At 31.2% G+C, this 17,207-nt stretch overlaps 1 protein-coding gene across 1 annotated transcript; it reads right to left on the reverse strand.

Annotated features, from left to right (window-relative positions):
- Positions 1-8,131: 8,131 nt before the first annotated feature.
- Positions 8,132-11,864, reverse strand: LOC112797633 (mogroside I-E synthase). Its single transcript, XM_025840669.3, has 2 exons — positions 11,130-11,864; positions 8,132-9,036 (listed from the first exon to the last, which is right to left on the reverse strand). Exons 1-2 carry the CDS (start codon positions 11,784-11,786, stop codon positions 8,275-8,277), a joined length of 1,419 nt encoding a protein of 472 aa, XP_025696454.1. The 5' UTR covers positions 11,787-11,864; the 3' UTR covers positions 8,132-8,274.
- Between the last annotated feature and the right edge of the window lie 5,343 nt (positions 11,865-17,207).

Genomic DNA, 17,207 nt, shown 5'->3' on the forward strand with positions numbered 1-17,207 from the left:
AAAACCTCGGGGGAATGAGATTTAAAAATCCTTTTGATACTGTGAACTGTCAAGGGTTTTTCCAAACTCCGACAGTTCCACATTCCCATATTCATGTCTCTTGGGGTGCCAAATTATGGGCGGCACCCTCCTCCTTTTCAGCCAAATGTTGTTCTTCCGAGCATGATTTTTTATTTTGTGATCTTTCACCAGTGTCTTCAGATTGTCGCTTAACCCCTGAGATTGATTTGAAAGAATATTTCTCCTTGCTAGATATTTCATATTCTTCTTCCTACCCTCTTATTACCTCTAGATTCATCCCCTACTCCAATAGAAAATACATCATCCGAACAGTTTTTATGTATTTGTTCAACTCCATTTTCATCCACCTTCTCCTTGTCTCCCAAAATATGTTGATCCTTCTATGCACCTCTATTTTCCTCCACTGTACTATTACCATTCTTTCTGCTCTATACTTCATCTTCCTCCTCCCGCACCTATGAATTATTATTCTGGACAGATAGGTTGGCAAAATCTTTGATTAAACAGAATGGTGTTGATTTGTTCGATCTTTCTCTTTCCCTTCTCCAGCCTTGTTCCTCTAATTCGGGTGCAGATTTTTCTTTTGGTTCCCAGTTCTCCTCCCAAGATGTTTAGCTTGCAACCAAGGTCCCCACTGTTCTTCCTGTTGACTTTCCTTCACCGAGTCCTCCACATATTGGCTGCAAGCTCTGATTTCAAGGCATATACAGCCACAATAGTGGCAGAAGTTTCTGATTCTCTCATATTTGATCTGAGTCTCTATGACTTTGTTATTTCTGCATGCAATTTTTAAAACCCTTCTCAAACGCTTAGTTATGTCCAGTAGTATTTGAATTTTGAGAACTGTTTCTTCTTTCCTCCTCATTGTGAACACATAAGCATCTATGACCTTTCCCATCGCCTCTCCCACCTTTCTCCCTAAATGTGTCGTCTTGCATTGCTCAGGTAGTCCACACATCTGTACCCATATGGGAACGAAAGTAAATTCATTCTCGTTAATCTTAAAATGTAATTTTTAAACAGCCACGGTACCCTATTCTCTATTTGAACCAAGTAAATTTCCTTTTCAAAGAAAAATTGGAATAGATTCCCCCATGGTCCATCACCTTAAAGTCCTCTGGTTGTCTCCATATAATACATAGCGCCGCTTCAAGAGTTCCAGCACTGAATTGTATGTCTGCAATGAGTCTGCCTGCCAGGCTCTTTGTGCATTTTTTTCATTCCTTCCTTAATATCTTCATCCTCAAAGTGAAAAACCTCATCCTCCTCATTATCATATACGAACTTGTTGTGATCCTGATTAGCAGCCAAAGCTGCCATCGTTACCTTTAGGCACTCTACAAACAAACTTGCAAAACTATGATTTCTTTGCAAATCCTAGCAGAGCAAAAAAATAACCCTAGCAGTAGGGCAATTGTGTTTTCTGCTCTTCAACTAACTACTAAAAATAGTGAAGATTTGAACTTATATCTTTTATGAATATTTAATCACTTTTTATTAAGTTCTTTATTTTTTGAGTAAAGTATTATTTTAGTCATAGTTGTCAGAATTGAATTGTCCTACTTGGTTGGGCCGAAAAGCCGACAAACCGATCACAAAGTTAGTATGGTTGAAGTATCTGACCGTGTAAGGAAAAGAATTAGTAAGATTCGGTTTTAGCCAGGTCAATTTTAGTAAAAATTCGTGAATTGACGAATTTAAGAAATGTAGACCGATTCAAAGCTCTTTTTTTTTAAAGAAACCTTAACCCTTGCTCGAAGCCTCCCCAACCTATCCCCACCTTACCATTTCTTAATCTTTCTTAGAGAGGCAGAGCCTTTATTTCTCACACTCACAAAAAAAAAACACCGGCCACTGCTACTTCACGGTTGCTGCCACGTCGCTAGCTCTCATGCCTTGTCTCTCTAACTCTTGTGCATCTCCTTCACTGTATTGTCCCTTCCGTCTGTGGTTCCCTTGCACTGCGTCATCGAGTCTCCTTGCTCTTGTATGTGTCTCATCGTCATCCTCGCATCCTCAACCGGCGTGGCTCGTCATCCATGCTGCCTGCGCTCGTCAGTCTCTGCTTTGTCATGCTTCTTCTCCCTCTTCTTTGTCCATGTTCTACCTTCTTGCCATCAAGTATTTTTTCATTTTTTTGTTATTTAGTGATTGGATTATAATTTGATTAACTAAGTAATTGATTAGCTGATATTGATTAAATGATTGAGTTGATTATATTTTGTTGATTATAATTTGTTAATTTTTGGCAAATTATTCAAATTTTTGTTTTACAGTGTAATATATGTAGGTTTAATGGTGAATTGAAATTTTTCTGATTATTAACGTTTAGGGTTGATTTGTTGCTGTGCTATATTGTTGCTATAAATTTATATTGTTGGATAAAGGATAGGTTCTATAAAAAAATTGCTATTTTGATATTATCGTTGTGAATTTATATTATTGTTCTATATTGAAACTTGATTGTTATTAAAATGCTAATAAAGATATGTATTTTAAATTTAATTTTAAGTTTTTGATTATTTTATATTTTTTATTTATGTAGAACCGAGTCAACTGGTTCAACTTGAACTAGTGACCCAGTAACTTAATCGGTTTGATCATTGGTTCGATTTTGACAACTATAATTTAGTATTTAATGTTTTGGTTAAGTCCTAGTTTTATCATTAATGTTTGATACATTTTATTTTTATCCCAAATATTTTATTTCATCATATTTTAGTCTTTTAGTCAAAATTAAATTTTTTCTTCTAAAAATATCATTTTCTCTATTATGATTTTCTACTAAATATTGAAAAAAATATAATTGTAATGATCATAATGGTAGTTATAGTAATTTAAAAGTGAAAGTAACAAAAAAAAATAATAATAGAACTTTTAAAAAATATATATACTTTTAACTAAAAAACTAAAATAAAATCAAATAAAATGTTTGAAATAAAAATAAAATATTTTAAAATTAAAGACTAAAACGGTAAGTATATATATATAATTTAATTAATTAATTTTATTATTTTTTAAAATTATCAAATCTTTAAACAAATTTCAGATAAAGTCTAATAGATAAGATTTAGTATTCATTAAATAACCTATATTAAGTTGCAAGACACATTTAGATTAATAAATTTTGTTACAGATGTAACTTGTTAAAGGTAAAATCTAACTTTGCCTAATCTATGGCTACAGAAAATATGTTGAGAAAACAACAAAGCATCGATTTACATTTGGAAAAGTTACGAAGAAGGTTTAATTATTATGTTGTTGGTTCTTATAGAGAAAAATATAAATAGATTTTTTATTTTTTGTCCGCAAATATTTAAGTTTCTAAAGATTTAAAAATATATTTAAGTTTCTGACATTCTCAAAATCTGAACATATCAATTCTTGGATCTAATTTGTCTTATTTTAAAAACTCTTTTATGTGTGCATCTGTATATCGGCCAAATTAGGACAACGGAAGCCACATTTGATTTTTCCATTAGGTCTGACAGACCCAAGTGAACAGAAGAATCGATGTATCCAAGTTTTGAGAAGGTCAGAAACTTAAATATATTTTTAAATCCTCAAGGATTTAAATGTCCATGGGCCAAAAAGTCAATGACCTATTTGTCCTTTTTTTCAGTTTTTTCGTGGAAAAGGTAAAAAACTATTGAACCCTTGTGAATCATTGAATTGGTGAACCCTATGATAATTATAGTAATGTGTGAATTAGATTGTGTTCTGGTTGATTTGGAGTTCAATTTGGAGATTTGGAATGAAACCTGGGGGATTAAGTTTGAAGGATTGACGTTTGAAAGCTTGGAGCTTGTGAAAAGAGAGGTTTTTGAGGAGTTCCGAGCTCAGGGAGGAATCGGCTAAGGTATAGTTTTGGTTTCTCGTAGTTAATGTTTAATGTCACGTGAAAACTTAGGCTAGAAGACCTTAAGATAGAAATGAATTGAATGAATTATTGATGGATTGGGAATATGGTTTATGATGTGTGTATAGAGGATGAATGAATTTGTATGTGTTGGATTATAACTTCGATGGGTATAAAATAATGACAATTGTTGATGTGTTGAGGATTGATGGTGAGTTTGTGAAATTGAATTGAATAGATTGGTTGAGAGATGTGAGAGTTGATTTTGTAAGCGGTTTGCTATTGAAGTTGGTTGATTTTTTGAAAAAGATTTAATATTGGAATTGGTTTGATTTTGAAATAATTTGATATTACAAATGATCTGAATGACTGAGAGGTATTTAGTTTGGTGGTTGGGACCCTTGAAGGATGACAATAGTCTGAGTTTTTAGAGGAGATGCTGCCGAAATTTTTATGAAAATTGGAAGCTTCGTTTGAAGTGATTATTTAGAAATATTTGGGTTTAGAAATTTTATGATTTGATTTTGAGTTATTAAGAAAACGATTAAGTTTTAAGTTTGACATATTTAGAAAAGAATGAATTAAGTTTTGAGTATGAATTTTTGATGAATGATGATGACATTGAGACTAATTGTTGACTCTCTGTCGTAATATAATTGGGCACTTTAACTCCCCGGGTTCCCCATAGGGATGCATATATATAAATTTGAGTTTGAGAGTTTTCCATGGAATTATATTATTGAGCTTGGAGTTTGACTCTATGGAATTTTATATTATTGAGTTTGAAATTTGACTACATGGAATATTATATTTAAACTTGGAGTTTGACTCTATAGATAATATTTTTGAGCTTGGGGATGCACGCACAGAGGGACTGTCCAATGGTTAGCTACCAGAACATGTCGGGTTGATTGTATAACTGACAGATGAGACTCATCAGTCATAGAACAAGCATACATCATGTGCATTTGTATGTTTTATTTGAGTGTGTATTATTTTAGTTTGCCTAATTGTTTAACTCTACTTATTTGCTACTTGTTCTACTTCCTGTAATTGCACCTCTATCTGTGTTTTTCTTACTTGAATTGTATGTGTATATTTTCTGAGAGACCCTTTTTGGCGGATGTGTGAGAGGGGTTGTTCCACCGATGATTCGGATGATTGGAGAAGACAGAAAGTGAAGTGTTAGGTTAAAGTTAGATTTAGAACTTGAATACCTTAGATAACTTACTTAATTTATGGTTTAGTTGGATCATTAAGTTGAAATCTGAGTGTCAAAATTCTAGGAATGCCTCTAGCTTTTTCGGGACCATTTATATTAACTATGCGAGCACCTTTACCATGCTGAGAACTCCCGGTTCTCATTCCATATATTTTTGTTGTTTTTCAGATGCAAGTCGAGATGCACCTCGCTAAGCGTCTGGAGTTTCCTGTGTAAGCGAAGTTTGATTTTTTTGGGATGTTGTATTTTGTATTTACGCTATGTATATATGTATATAGATTCTCCTCTGTATATATTTTATGTTTGTCCCTCCTAGAGGTTGACTTGAAAAAACAATTGTTTATTATGTAGTTTGAGTTATATTTTGGGTTGTATAAATACATATAATTACATACTCTGGCTAGCTTAGCTTCGCAAGTCGAGTCTGGAACTTGATATATGTATTTTGGAATTCCGATCTGTATATTATATTTTTTTAGCCTTCTTTTGATCTTACCTATCCGTTTTACGATTATCCATGCGAGTGTGATACAATTTTCTGTTTTTGCTTTTACTTAACTTCTTCTTCAAGGCTCCTAGTTACAAAATTCTTTCAACTATATTTATACGTGTCTTTTCTTTTAGAGGTTGTAATACCTCGCTACTTCTACTTTACGACTTAAGCGTAAGACTCTGTGTGGTGGAGTGTTACACGTAGCCTCTAGCAGCGGCTCGATACTGACTCCGATGGCCTTCTCCGGCAACCATAGTGGCGACGTCTCAACACCGTCGCGTCCTTTCTCCTTCAAGTTCGGGTTTCTCCTCCCTCTCAACTCTTCTTCACAGCGAGCCTGACAACAACAGCAGCAGCGGCGCAGTAGCTCGGCGATGGTGACACGACGACCTAGCGAAAGTGGCAGTGGTAGTGGCGAATGGCTCCTCTTCCATCGCTTTTCTCTCTCTTCGGGTTTTTCGGCGGCAGCTTCGACCAACGGTGATAGTGACAGTAGGACAGTCTCGTTCTTCTCATTTTCTCTCTCGTGTCTCTCACCCTCTAGTTTTAATTCCTGACGGTGACACCTCTCTCTTGCGAGCTCTCTCTTTCTTTCTGTGACTCGACGGCAACGATGGTGGCAGTGACACCCACTGACACTGTCTCCTTCTTTTCTTCTCCTTCTTTATTCTTTTTCTTCTTCCCTCTTCTATTTTTCATTTTCTGCGTGTGTGTGCTGCGTGAGTGAGGTAAAAGTGGGTGAGAGGTAGGTGGCAGTTAGGTTAGAGGGAGTGAGGTGAAAAAGTGTGTTACAAAATTAGGGTTAAGGTTAAAAAAAATAAAGGTAGTTTGATAATTTTTAATAAAATTAGGAGATAGAGTAGTAATTTAAAACTAAATTTAACCTAATAAAATTATTTTAAAAATATTATTTATTTATCAATTTACTAATTTGTTTTAAATAAATACTCTACTTTAAAATTAAAGATAATAAAATAATTTTTTTAGTTCATATAATTAGATTTAAAATCTTAATATTTAAATTAAATTAATAAATTTTTATTATTTTTAAACCCAAAGTATCATAACTTTAATTTAATTATTTTTTAATAAAAAAATAATTTTTTAAAAATAAAATTTAAAATAAATATAATAAATTATAAATAATTCATTATTTAATTTTCAAAAACTCGAGAAGTTACAATCTCGATAAGACAAATACCTCTATCCACATTTCCGTCTCATAAAAAAAAGTATAGATAAATAATGAAAATACTAAACAATATGAACAATAAATATATCAGATGTTCCATTCACTAAGTGTGCGGATGATTATCTCTATTAAAAACATGCAAATCCGTAAATATTTAATTTATTTTATTTATTAATCTATGCAAGAAATATATGTTGATCAAACAACAAAAGCATAGATTCACCTAATTGTCAAAATGTAACCAAATTGAATTCCTAGCATTCTAAGAACCATTTCTCGTCCTATATCAACAACAAAAATTGCACAGGTCCACCTAATTGTCACAACCATATTCATAACAATCAATTCCTATATCCGCGAGACTCCTTCAATTCTAAACGAATATGCAGGAGTAGAGTGGTATATAAACTCAAAAATGGACTTTGTGGATGCAGTATGCAACTATATATTACGAGAAAATGTAATTTTTTTGTAATAAAGTATCCGAAGCATAAGTTTTAAGAAATGAATCATGGGGTGAGAATACGCATGTGACTTCCTTGACCTGGGTAATAACTAATAAGACCTGTAAAGGTATAAAGAGTATTTAGGTTAATTTCTTAAGGTAGTTGTTTATTTAGAGTATTTAGGTATAAAGGGTATTTAGGTCAATTTTTTAAATTTCAGGACTGGAATATAGAATTTTTTTGTGGATACTACAACAATGCAACAAGATTTTATAACTGTGTTCGTGTGAAAATATTTTTTTTACTATTGGATGATAAATTGTATAGTTAGATTTTGATATTTATAAAAATGTTGTCTTTATTTAAAATGTGACTAAATAAATAAATCATATTTTTAAATAAAATATTTTTATAAAAAGATGTTTTTGCTATCTTTATTTAAATAGTTATTTTTTTTAGTGCGTGTAGTGTAAGAACAAAAAAAAATGAATTTCTCACTATTTTACAAAACTATATATAGCATTAAATTCCTCAACATAATTGACTTAATTCACATTATAATTTAAAAAATTAAATTGAGGTGTTAATTTTTTTTAGTATTAAATTTTTGAGTAGAGTAAACACTAAAACTAATTCTCAAGAAATTTGAAATTAGATACGTTGATTCCCAATAAATTTTTATTACATTGAAAATTTTTATAATTACACCTGTCTTACAAATATTAGAATAAGTATCCGATATAAATTATGATATTACAATAATATAACAAAAAAATATTTAATTTGGTCTTTGAAATTTTAATTACCTCAATTTAGTTCCTAAATTTTTTAAATTTTAATCACGTTAGTTCCAATAGTGATTTTCGTCATAGAGTCAACTGAAAATTTTAAAGGCTAATTTAAGACAATTAAAATTTCAAAAACTAAATTGAGTCTCGAATGTAACTTCAGGACCAAATTAAGTATTATCTCCTATAACAAACAAGCTATAGATTCATGCAAATACAATAAGGTAGGGAAAAAAAAAGTAGAGCTTGTTGATTAAGAAGTAATTTCTAATTTAGGACATGTAACTTCTGAGGGAAAGAAGCTATTTACGAATTCTATGATGTTTCTATGAGAACTTCCACCACCACCATCACTAACTGCCCTGAGAACCAAAGATTTCCATTGCATGGCATTATTCTTCATCTCTTTTCCTTTCTCGCACTCCATCATTTCCTTTATGCAATCCCTCAATGCTTCACTCTTCACAATCTTCTCTTTCTCATCAATTGGAACTCTAATTCCCACTTTCCAAACATCAACCATATACTTTGCATTTGTGATTTGATCAGACCATTGTGGCACTACAATAGTTGGAACTCCTAAACTCAAAGTTTCCAGTGTAGAGTTCCAACCACAATGTGTTACAAAACATGCCACAGATTGATGAGCTAGTACTTTCAATTGGGAGCACCATGTTACTACCAAACCCTTCTCTGATTTTCTTGCAAAATCTTTTGGAAGTTTAATCTCTTCAGAGGTTCTAACCACCCACAAAAAATAATTATTACTATCTCTTAGACCATATGCTATTTCTCTCATTTGTTCCTCATCAAGAGGAACCAAGCTCCCAAATGAGACATAGACAACCGATCCATTTGGTTTATTGTGTAGCCATTCCATGCATTCTTCTTCACTCTTGAATGCTGCAGCTCCATAATCTTCATCATCCTTAATTCGTTTGTCCAAAAATACAGAGGGAATATTTGGTCCAATGGTTCTAAATTTTGGCCAAATCTTGGTAGTCCAATCAGCCACCTAGAAACAAATTTTAGGAAGCAACTATTACATATTGAATTTGAAATTTGAAGAAAATAAAAGAAGAAAAAGAAAATAATGAAAAAATATAATTTATGCTATTATTAATGTAAAAAAACTAAAATTCATCATAGAGGAAATACCCAATTCGATTCTTGTCTATTTTCACGAAGGACAAAGTAATTTCTATAAAAAAAAAGGACACTTTAACCCTCAACCTTTTTATTTTGGGACAATACGATTCCTTTGTTAAAAAATTCGTTAAAAATAATAACAAAAATTAGTTTTGTAGAAGATTTTATTTGTATTTTGTGAAGGTTTTAACCTTACACAAAATTCTTTTCAACAATTTAACCAATTATTACCACTACCTTCTTCATCGTCATTATTATCACTCTTATCTCTATTATTTTTATTAATTTATCATCATTGTTATCTTTTCTACCGTCATCATCACCAATATCAATATTATCAAAGTTCTCTTCTTTTATTTCTTATTCGATGTTCTTTTTTTCCTTTAAAAGGTATTTGTACTACAATTACTTTTTTTTGCGACATTATTTTTGTCAATGATTTTTCTTCACTTAATCACTATTGGTGAAGGAATTTTTCAAAAACAAACTTATTGATAGTTTGTGGAGGTTTAAAACCCCACAAAATACAAATAAAATCTCCACAAAACTGATTTTTATTATTATTTAACGAATTTTTTAACAAAAGGATCGTATCATCTCAAAATAAAAAAGTTGAGAGTCGAAGTGTCTCTTTTTTTTTTGACAAGAATCGTTTTATTTTTCGTAAAAATGGACAAGGACCGAATTGAATATTTACTCTTGATATAATGATTCCTTAGAGAGTTGTAAAATAATAGAAGGCTTTAATAACCTTAATATTAATAAAATAAAATTAGATCATATTCCTAATGTTATTGATGGGTAAACTCTAATGGTTATCTCTAAAATATTTATTTATTTTTAAATATTTTAATATTTAATTTAATCTCAAATATTTAAAATAAATTTTAGTTATTTTTTTAATTTTTTTATGATTTAAGTTAGTTAAAATAAATAGAATGAGATGGTGATATCGATAATAATAAAATTAGGATAAGGAGAAAAAATAAAAACAATGACAAATCTAAAATTTTTATATCAAAACCAAAGTATATATAATATGATAATAATTTTTATAATTATATAATAAAGTCAAATTTAGTAAGTATCAATGTAATATATAGTTGAATTATTAGTTAGTCAGAAATAAGTTGAAATGAATAACTAGAAAATGATATATTGGACAATTCAATTAAAAAACTAGCTTGATAGCTTCTGTATATAAGTTTCACAAGATCCATAAAGACTTGATGAAACTTTTAGTTCTTATACTCAATGCATGAATAAAAAAATTCTCCCTCCTTAATTTTATATCAGTTTCTCTCTATGTTAGTTTCAGCAGTAAGATAGTAGAACAAACAAATATTATTATTATTATTATTATTATTAAAATCTTGAAAATCTAGTGGGGCCTTGGGGGCATTTAATTAACCCCCAACAATATCCAAGCATCCGTACGTGGAAGGGGGACAATGACAAAGGAATGAAACGATGCTTAAGATGGTGGGGTCTGGGGTGAGTAGCGGCAGGATGAGAGGTACCAGTAGTGGAGAGGATCACTCTCCAATAAAAAAAATTGGATGCCGTCAAATATTTAATCTAATTTTTTATTATCTTTTTATTTAATTTTAGTCTTATTTATAGAATTAAAGATAAAAAATTATATTTTATTCTCTTAACTATTTTTTCTACTAAGAGAAGATCCATTTCCACCGGCACCAGTAGTAGTGACCGTGATGTTTTGGAATAGAGGATGGTCATGGAGGCGAGGTTAGTGACTGGAAGGAATATTCTTAATTTTTTTTAAATTTTATAAACAAAAAATATACTTTTAACTTTTATATTGATATAAGGATGAAACCTTTTTTTTTAATTTTCCTTTAAAAAAAAATATTTTTCTTTTATATTGATATATAACCGTTTTCACATTGTATGAGTGAATATAAATACAGAACATTCATAAAAACGTCGAACACTAACCTCTTTATCCAGCTCATAGATTGCATTGCATAGTATCCAATCAGCTTTATCAATGTTAGAAAATTGACCCACTAACAAGTCAAGCAAAACTTGATCTTCATCATCATCACATTTTTGGAAGAAAGAAGGCAAGTCCTCAAGTTGAAGTTTAGGCATAGAAGGAAGTGAGATCTCATCCTCAATTAGAGGAACCTTAATCTTCCCCAACTGTACATGATAATATATGCTATTCACACCCAAATTTTGAGTGAGATAAACAGCACCAACTATACCAAATTTCTTAGCAATATCCAATGCCCATGGCAAAAATGAATTATAGATAATACAATCTATAGGGTTGCCTAATTTAGCAAGCTTCTCTATAAGCTCAGAAAGTGATTGTGGGCCCACTTCCCAAAACCGGCCCAAATAGGCCTTAAAGTTTCCAGCTTCAACAAACCCACCATTATCAAACCCATCAGAGATGGATTCAAGTGATATGTAAGGTGGCACTTTTTGTAAGCTCTTGCTATAGAAACATGTGGTGGCTAGTGTTACTTTCACTCCTTCATGTACCAAGAGCTTTGAGAATTGGATCATGGGGTTTATGTGACCTTGTGCTGGGTAAGATAAGACCAAACAATGTGGTTTTCTAGGATCTATGTTTTTCTTCTCCATGTGTTTGTGTAAACTCAATTTTATTTGTTTCTTGCAATGTTGGTGTGTGTTGAGTTGAGATTTGAGAAACAGAGCCACAGAGGAGTTAATATATAGACAGAGGAATTGGAAACTTATTAAATGGATGGAACGAACACTTTGAATTGAGTTTGTGCACTTTCTAGTCCAAGACACCAAAAGAAGAAAAAAATGTATCTTTTGGAATTTTTTACTTTTTACATAAGAGTACCTTTTTCTATTTATATATATCAATTTCATATTTTTAATTTTATCTTATATTAAATTTTTTAAAAAATAATAAAATTAGACTCTGACTTTTCTAGCCTAAAAATTATAATATTATATTATAAAACAAGAGACAAATTAATTCTTAATTTTTTAATACGAAAATAAATAAATTTTTATTAATTAAAAATATAAAAATATTTGTGATTTTCTAAAACGCAAACTATTCTAAAGTTCTTTTATTTAAAATATATGAAGATGAATAGATTTTTTGAAAAAATTTACATGCCTTATATTTTAAAAAATAACAAATATTTTTATATTTTTAATTAAAAAATATATTCATTTTCAAGTGAAAAAGTTAGAAATTTATTTGTGTTTTTTTTTAATATCAATTTTGATATGATGTGATGGTTAGGTGTAGGACCGTTTGTTGGGTCTTTATGGGCTTCTGGCTAAGAACACATATCAAACATGCACACAGTTCAGGTGGATGCATTTCTTTCACTCTCATTTCATTTTCATCGGTGGAAAGCAACAAAAGTTCAGGTGGGCCTATTTAAAACGGAACCTTGATAAAAGAGAGACCTTACACAAAGAGTATATATCCATTTTGGTCCTTAGCGAATTTTAGACCAGATACTTTAGTCTCTAACTAAAATTAATTATTCAATTGGTCTTTAATAATTAATTCCGTCAGTCATTTAGGTCTTTGGCTCTGTCAATTCTAACGAAAGACAAAATGGTCTCTGATAACTCTAACAGGGGACAAAATGATTCATGACAACTCTAACAAGGGACAAAATGATCTCTGACTCTTTTATTCAAAAACAACACTATTCTTTTCCAATTTTTATCATATCTCGCATAACTCTAACATTCATGCTCTCCTTCTTTACCTTCACGGTCTTCTTTTCCATCTTTTCCTTCCTTCTCTTGAGCTCCAAGATTAAGCGATGGTGTAATTGTCACACATATTGCATCTACCTTAACATGTCATGGAGCACACACTTTCTAAATCTCTGTGATTGGTACATCCACCTCCTCTGCACTTCACTCACCAGAAGCATCCACTTCCACGTTCTCGGTAACATCACCTCCAATCCTGACATCGTCCACGACATTGTTTCACAACTACTCCAAAGGCACGCCTTTCTTCACTCTCTGGCAAGCAATATAGATTGTTGGACATTTGAATATCATGAGAAGATTCTCCTTCGACATCATATGCAAATTCTCATTTGAAATAGACACTGAGTGCTTCATTTTTTCTTTCTTGGAGTCCAAGTTGGCAGACAGCTTCAACCTTGCATCCAAGCTATCAGTACAACGAGCAATATCGCCATTGCCACTCATATAAAAATTAAAGCGATTACTGAACATTGGTTTGAAAAAGAAGTTGAAGGAAGCGATCAAAGTGGTGGACAACGTGGTCATGGAGATGATAGGGCAGAGGAGGAGGGAGATGGCAACGACGACGATGAGTCTTAACAAATCAGACCTGCTGTCTATATTCATGGGATCCATCAAAGACGATAAGTAGTTGAGAGACATAGCTTTAGTTTCCTGAGTATGAATTGGTTGAGAACAAGTTGAGAATTTTTTTCTTGTGAACATTGAAATTGTAGAGTGTGCATTGTGTAGCTTGAAGTTACAGTATTAGATTGTTAGTGTTATGCGAGATATAATGAAAATTAGGAGAGAATAGTGTTGTTTCCGAACAAAGAAGATTAGGGACTATTTTATCCCATGTTAGAGTTGTCAGGAACTATTTTATCATCCGTTAGAGTTGACGGAGTAAATGACCTAAGTGATTAACAGAGTTAATTGTTAGAGACCAATCGAGTAATTAATTTTAGTTGGAAACTAAAGTGTCTGGTCTAAAATTCTTTAAGGACCAAAATGTGTATACTCCTGATAGAAAGAATTATTTTCGGTCTAGAATTTCTCTTATAGAAATAAGAAATTCGTTGTAAGCATAGCTCCAAACCAACTAATAATCCTCACATCAAATTTTAATATTTGGTTGTCACAAGTACAAACACCAATAAGAATTAACCGAAGTATTTAAACCTCGGGTCGTCTCACAAGGAATTGCAATGAAGTGATCAATTATTGGCTATGAAGAATAAGGGGGTTTGATTTGGTAAAAGGGCAAGAAAAGTAAGTAACAAGAGAGTAAATGATAAGAACTAATAAAATAAAGGAAATGAACTCTTGGCTAAAACTTGGAAATTGAGATTATCATCCTTGTCTACAAACCATGTATTGACAATTATGAAGAACCAAACTCATTAAGTCTACTTCTATGCTTGAAGTATGTCAAATGGCTTGATCAACATCAATTCATAAGTCCTAACCTAGCTACTAATTGACTTAGTAGTAGGCTAGTGTCAATGGTTATCAAATTGACCACATATGGTTCTTAAATCACCAATTCAATGAGACCCAATGACTCAATGTCACTCAATTCCCTTAGCCTAGGTCAAGAGTAAAGAAAACTATTCAATAACTAGAGAAAACATTTTAACAAACACCTAGAGTGCAATAAAAGTAAACATCACAAATTGTAAGAATTACTGAAAGCTATAACCACATGAGTAAGAAATCACAATAGCAACTAAGATAAACATAAAGAGATATGAAAACATAAAATTACATTAAAAGAGAATTAAGATCCAATAAGAGCATTCACAAATATAAAAGTGACATCAAAGAAAAATTAATACTAAGAAACTAGCGAATTGAATTACTAGAGCATGAGAATGTAGAAAAAACAGGATGAAAACAAGAAATTAAAACTAGATCTAGGATGTAATTGACTTAAGAACCCTAATTCTAGAGAGAAGAGGGGGCTTCTCTCTCTAGAAAACTAACCTACATGATGCTAATCTACAACTAAGTGCTCCCCCTTTGTTCAAGCTTGAATTATGCATGAAATAGCCTTAGGGATGAGTTGGACTTGGGTCTGGGCAGCTCAAAAATTGCCCCCAACGTTTTCACTTTAACGAGGTCACGTGCCTGCTGTGACGCGTACGCGTCATGTCACGCGTACGCGTCATGTCACGCGTGCGCGTTGCCTGACGACCTCATCTTCACGCGTGCGCGCCATGCCAGGCGTGCGCGTCGATGTATGCACTCCAAATCCTTGATTTTCCATGAATTCTCCAACTTGCATGCTTTTCTCTTTACTTCTTCCATCCAATACTTGCCTTATAAACCTGAAATCACTCAACAAACACATCAAGGCATCAAATGAAATTAAAGTGAATTAAAAATCACCAATTTAAGGGGTTAAAAAGCATGTTTTCACTCTTAAACGCAAAATTAGGAAAAATTACAAAATCATGCTGTTTCATTGAATAAATGTGAGAAAAGTTGATGAAATTTCCTAAATTAAGTACAAGATAAACCACAAAATTGGAGTTTATCAACTCCCTTACACAAAAATGATTTAATCTTGCGAGAGGAAAGTGACACAGTTGGATGGGTTTCACCTGAATTCATCACACTCATCTAAATTCTTATTATTCTCTGGGTTTGTTTATAAGATATTAAAATATAGTGGAAACTCAAGTATAATTAATTTTATATAAAATTGATAGTTAAGAGTTATTAAATGATTTAAAAAGTTGGACCAAATTTTTATCTAACAATTTTCAATTATCAATTTCACGTGAAGTTATCTAAATTCTCACCTTAAAATATAGATATAAAATCATAAAACTATTTTTGACAGATAAAACATAAATATAAATATTATATTCTAAAATATTAAAATAGTATATTTTACATTTTTTATAAAAAAATAAAAAATATATATTGTTATCATTATTTTTTTATAATTATATTTTATAACGTTCTATTTTTTTCTAAATTTTTACGAAAAAAAAGATAAATCAAATCTTTTATTACATTTTATTTATATTTAATTTATTATTAAATAAAATTCTATCTTTTGTATCAAAATAATGTAACTTATGTTCTTTTTTCTCTCTCTTTAATTTTAGTTGAGTTAAATTTAAACATAAATTAGAAATTTAAGTTAATTTTTTTACAAATTACAAAATATGATTTACCATTTGAAATAGAATACTTGATAAAAAAATTTTGATTTTAGTTAAGATTTTAATTCTAATTTAAACAAGTTGTAGTTACTGCTGTTACTTAATGAATTATACGTGAACCTATCACATATTATAAAGTTAGAAAGAATCGTTTACCATTTATATTTTAAGGGATTTCAAAGCAAGGATAACAAATTTTAATATGATTTAGTGACGGTGAAATCCTTAAAATGTGATAAAATTTATGTATAAAGAGTAAAATTGCATGTGAAAATGAATTTTGCAAAGTTGTATTATTGCTTGTCATTAGTTATTAATATAAAAGTAGTATTTATATGAAAGATATTTTTTATTTCTTCAAGAAGACAATACATTTTTTTTTATAACTAACCAAACTAATTTTACCATTATTTTTGTATTATAATAGTATCATTATAGCTCCCTTCAAAATTAAGGTGACTTTAGGAGCAAAGTTTAAGTTTAGTAGTAAACTTTGTGAATAAATTCAAGAAAATAGGTAGGGGTGTTCATGGGTCGGGTAAAATCGGATTTGATGTGACTCAAATCTGACCCGAAATATATATCGTGCTTATTTGTTAAACTCAAAATGTTTGGTTTTGCTGTGCAAAATTAGATTTGCGAAAAAAGGACAACACTCTCATTGTCACAGTATAAAGTTGGTGTTAATATAATTTTCACTCTCAATTCTTGTAACAAATTTTGGATCCAAATAATTTTCGATTCTGCAGCAGCAAGAGCGCGGTATTCGGCCTCCATGCTTGATCTACTAACGGATGCTTGCTTTCAATTTGATCATGAGACAAAATTTGATTCCATATAAATGCTATAACCACATGCAGAACGACGGTCATCCAAATTCGAGTCCTAATCAGAGTCTGAAAAAGCAAATAAATGTAAGTCATTGCTAGCATGAAATACAAGACCATGAGTAATAGTTCTAGAGAGGTAGCGTAATAATCTCTTAACACATTTTCAATAATGAGAGGTTTCTACATATATTGACACAATTTATTTACCAAAAAAGCTATGTCAGGATGAATGAGAGTAGCATATTGAAGGGAGCCCATGATCGACCTATAAAAAAAAAGGATTTTCAAATTCCTCCTCT

Source organism: Arachis hypogaea, chromosome 4, assembly GCF_003086295.3.
Source record: "Arachis hypogaea cultivar Tifrunner chromosome 4, arahy.Tifrunner.gnm2.J5K5, whole genome shotgun sequence".
In the NCBI taxonomy this organism is placed as follows: domain Eukaryota; kingdom Viridiplantae; phylum Streptophyta; class Magnoliopsida; order Fabales; family Fabaceae; genus Arachis; species Arachis hypogaea.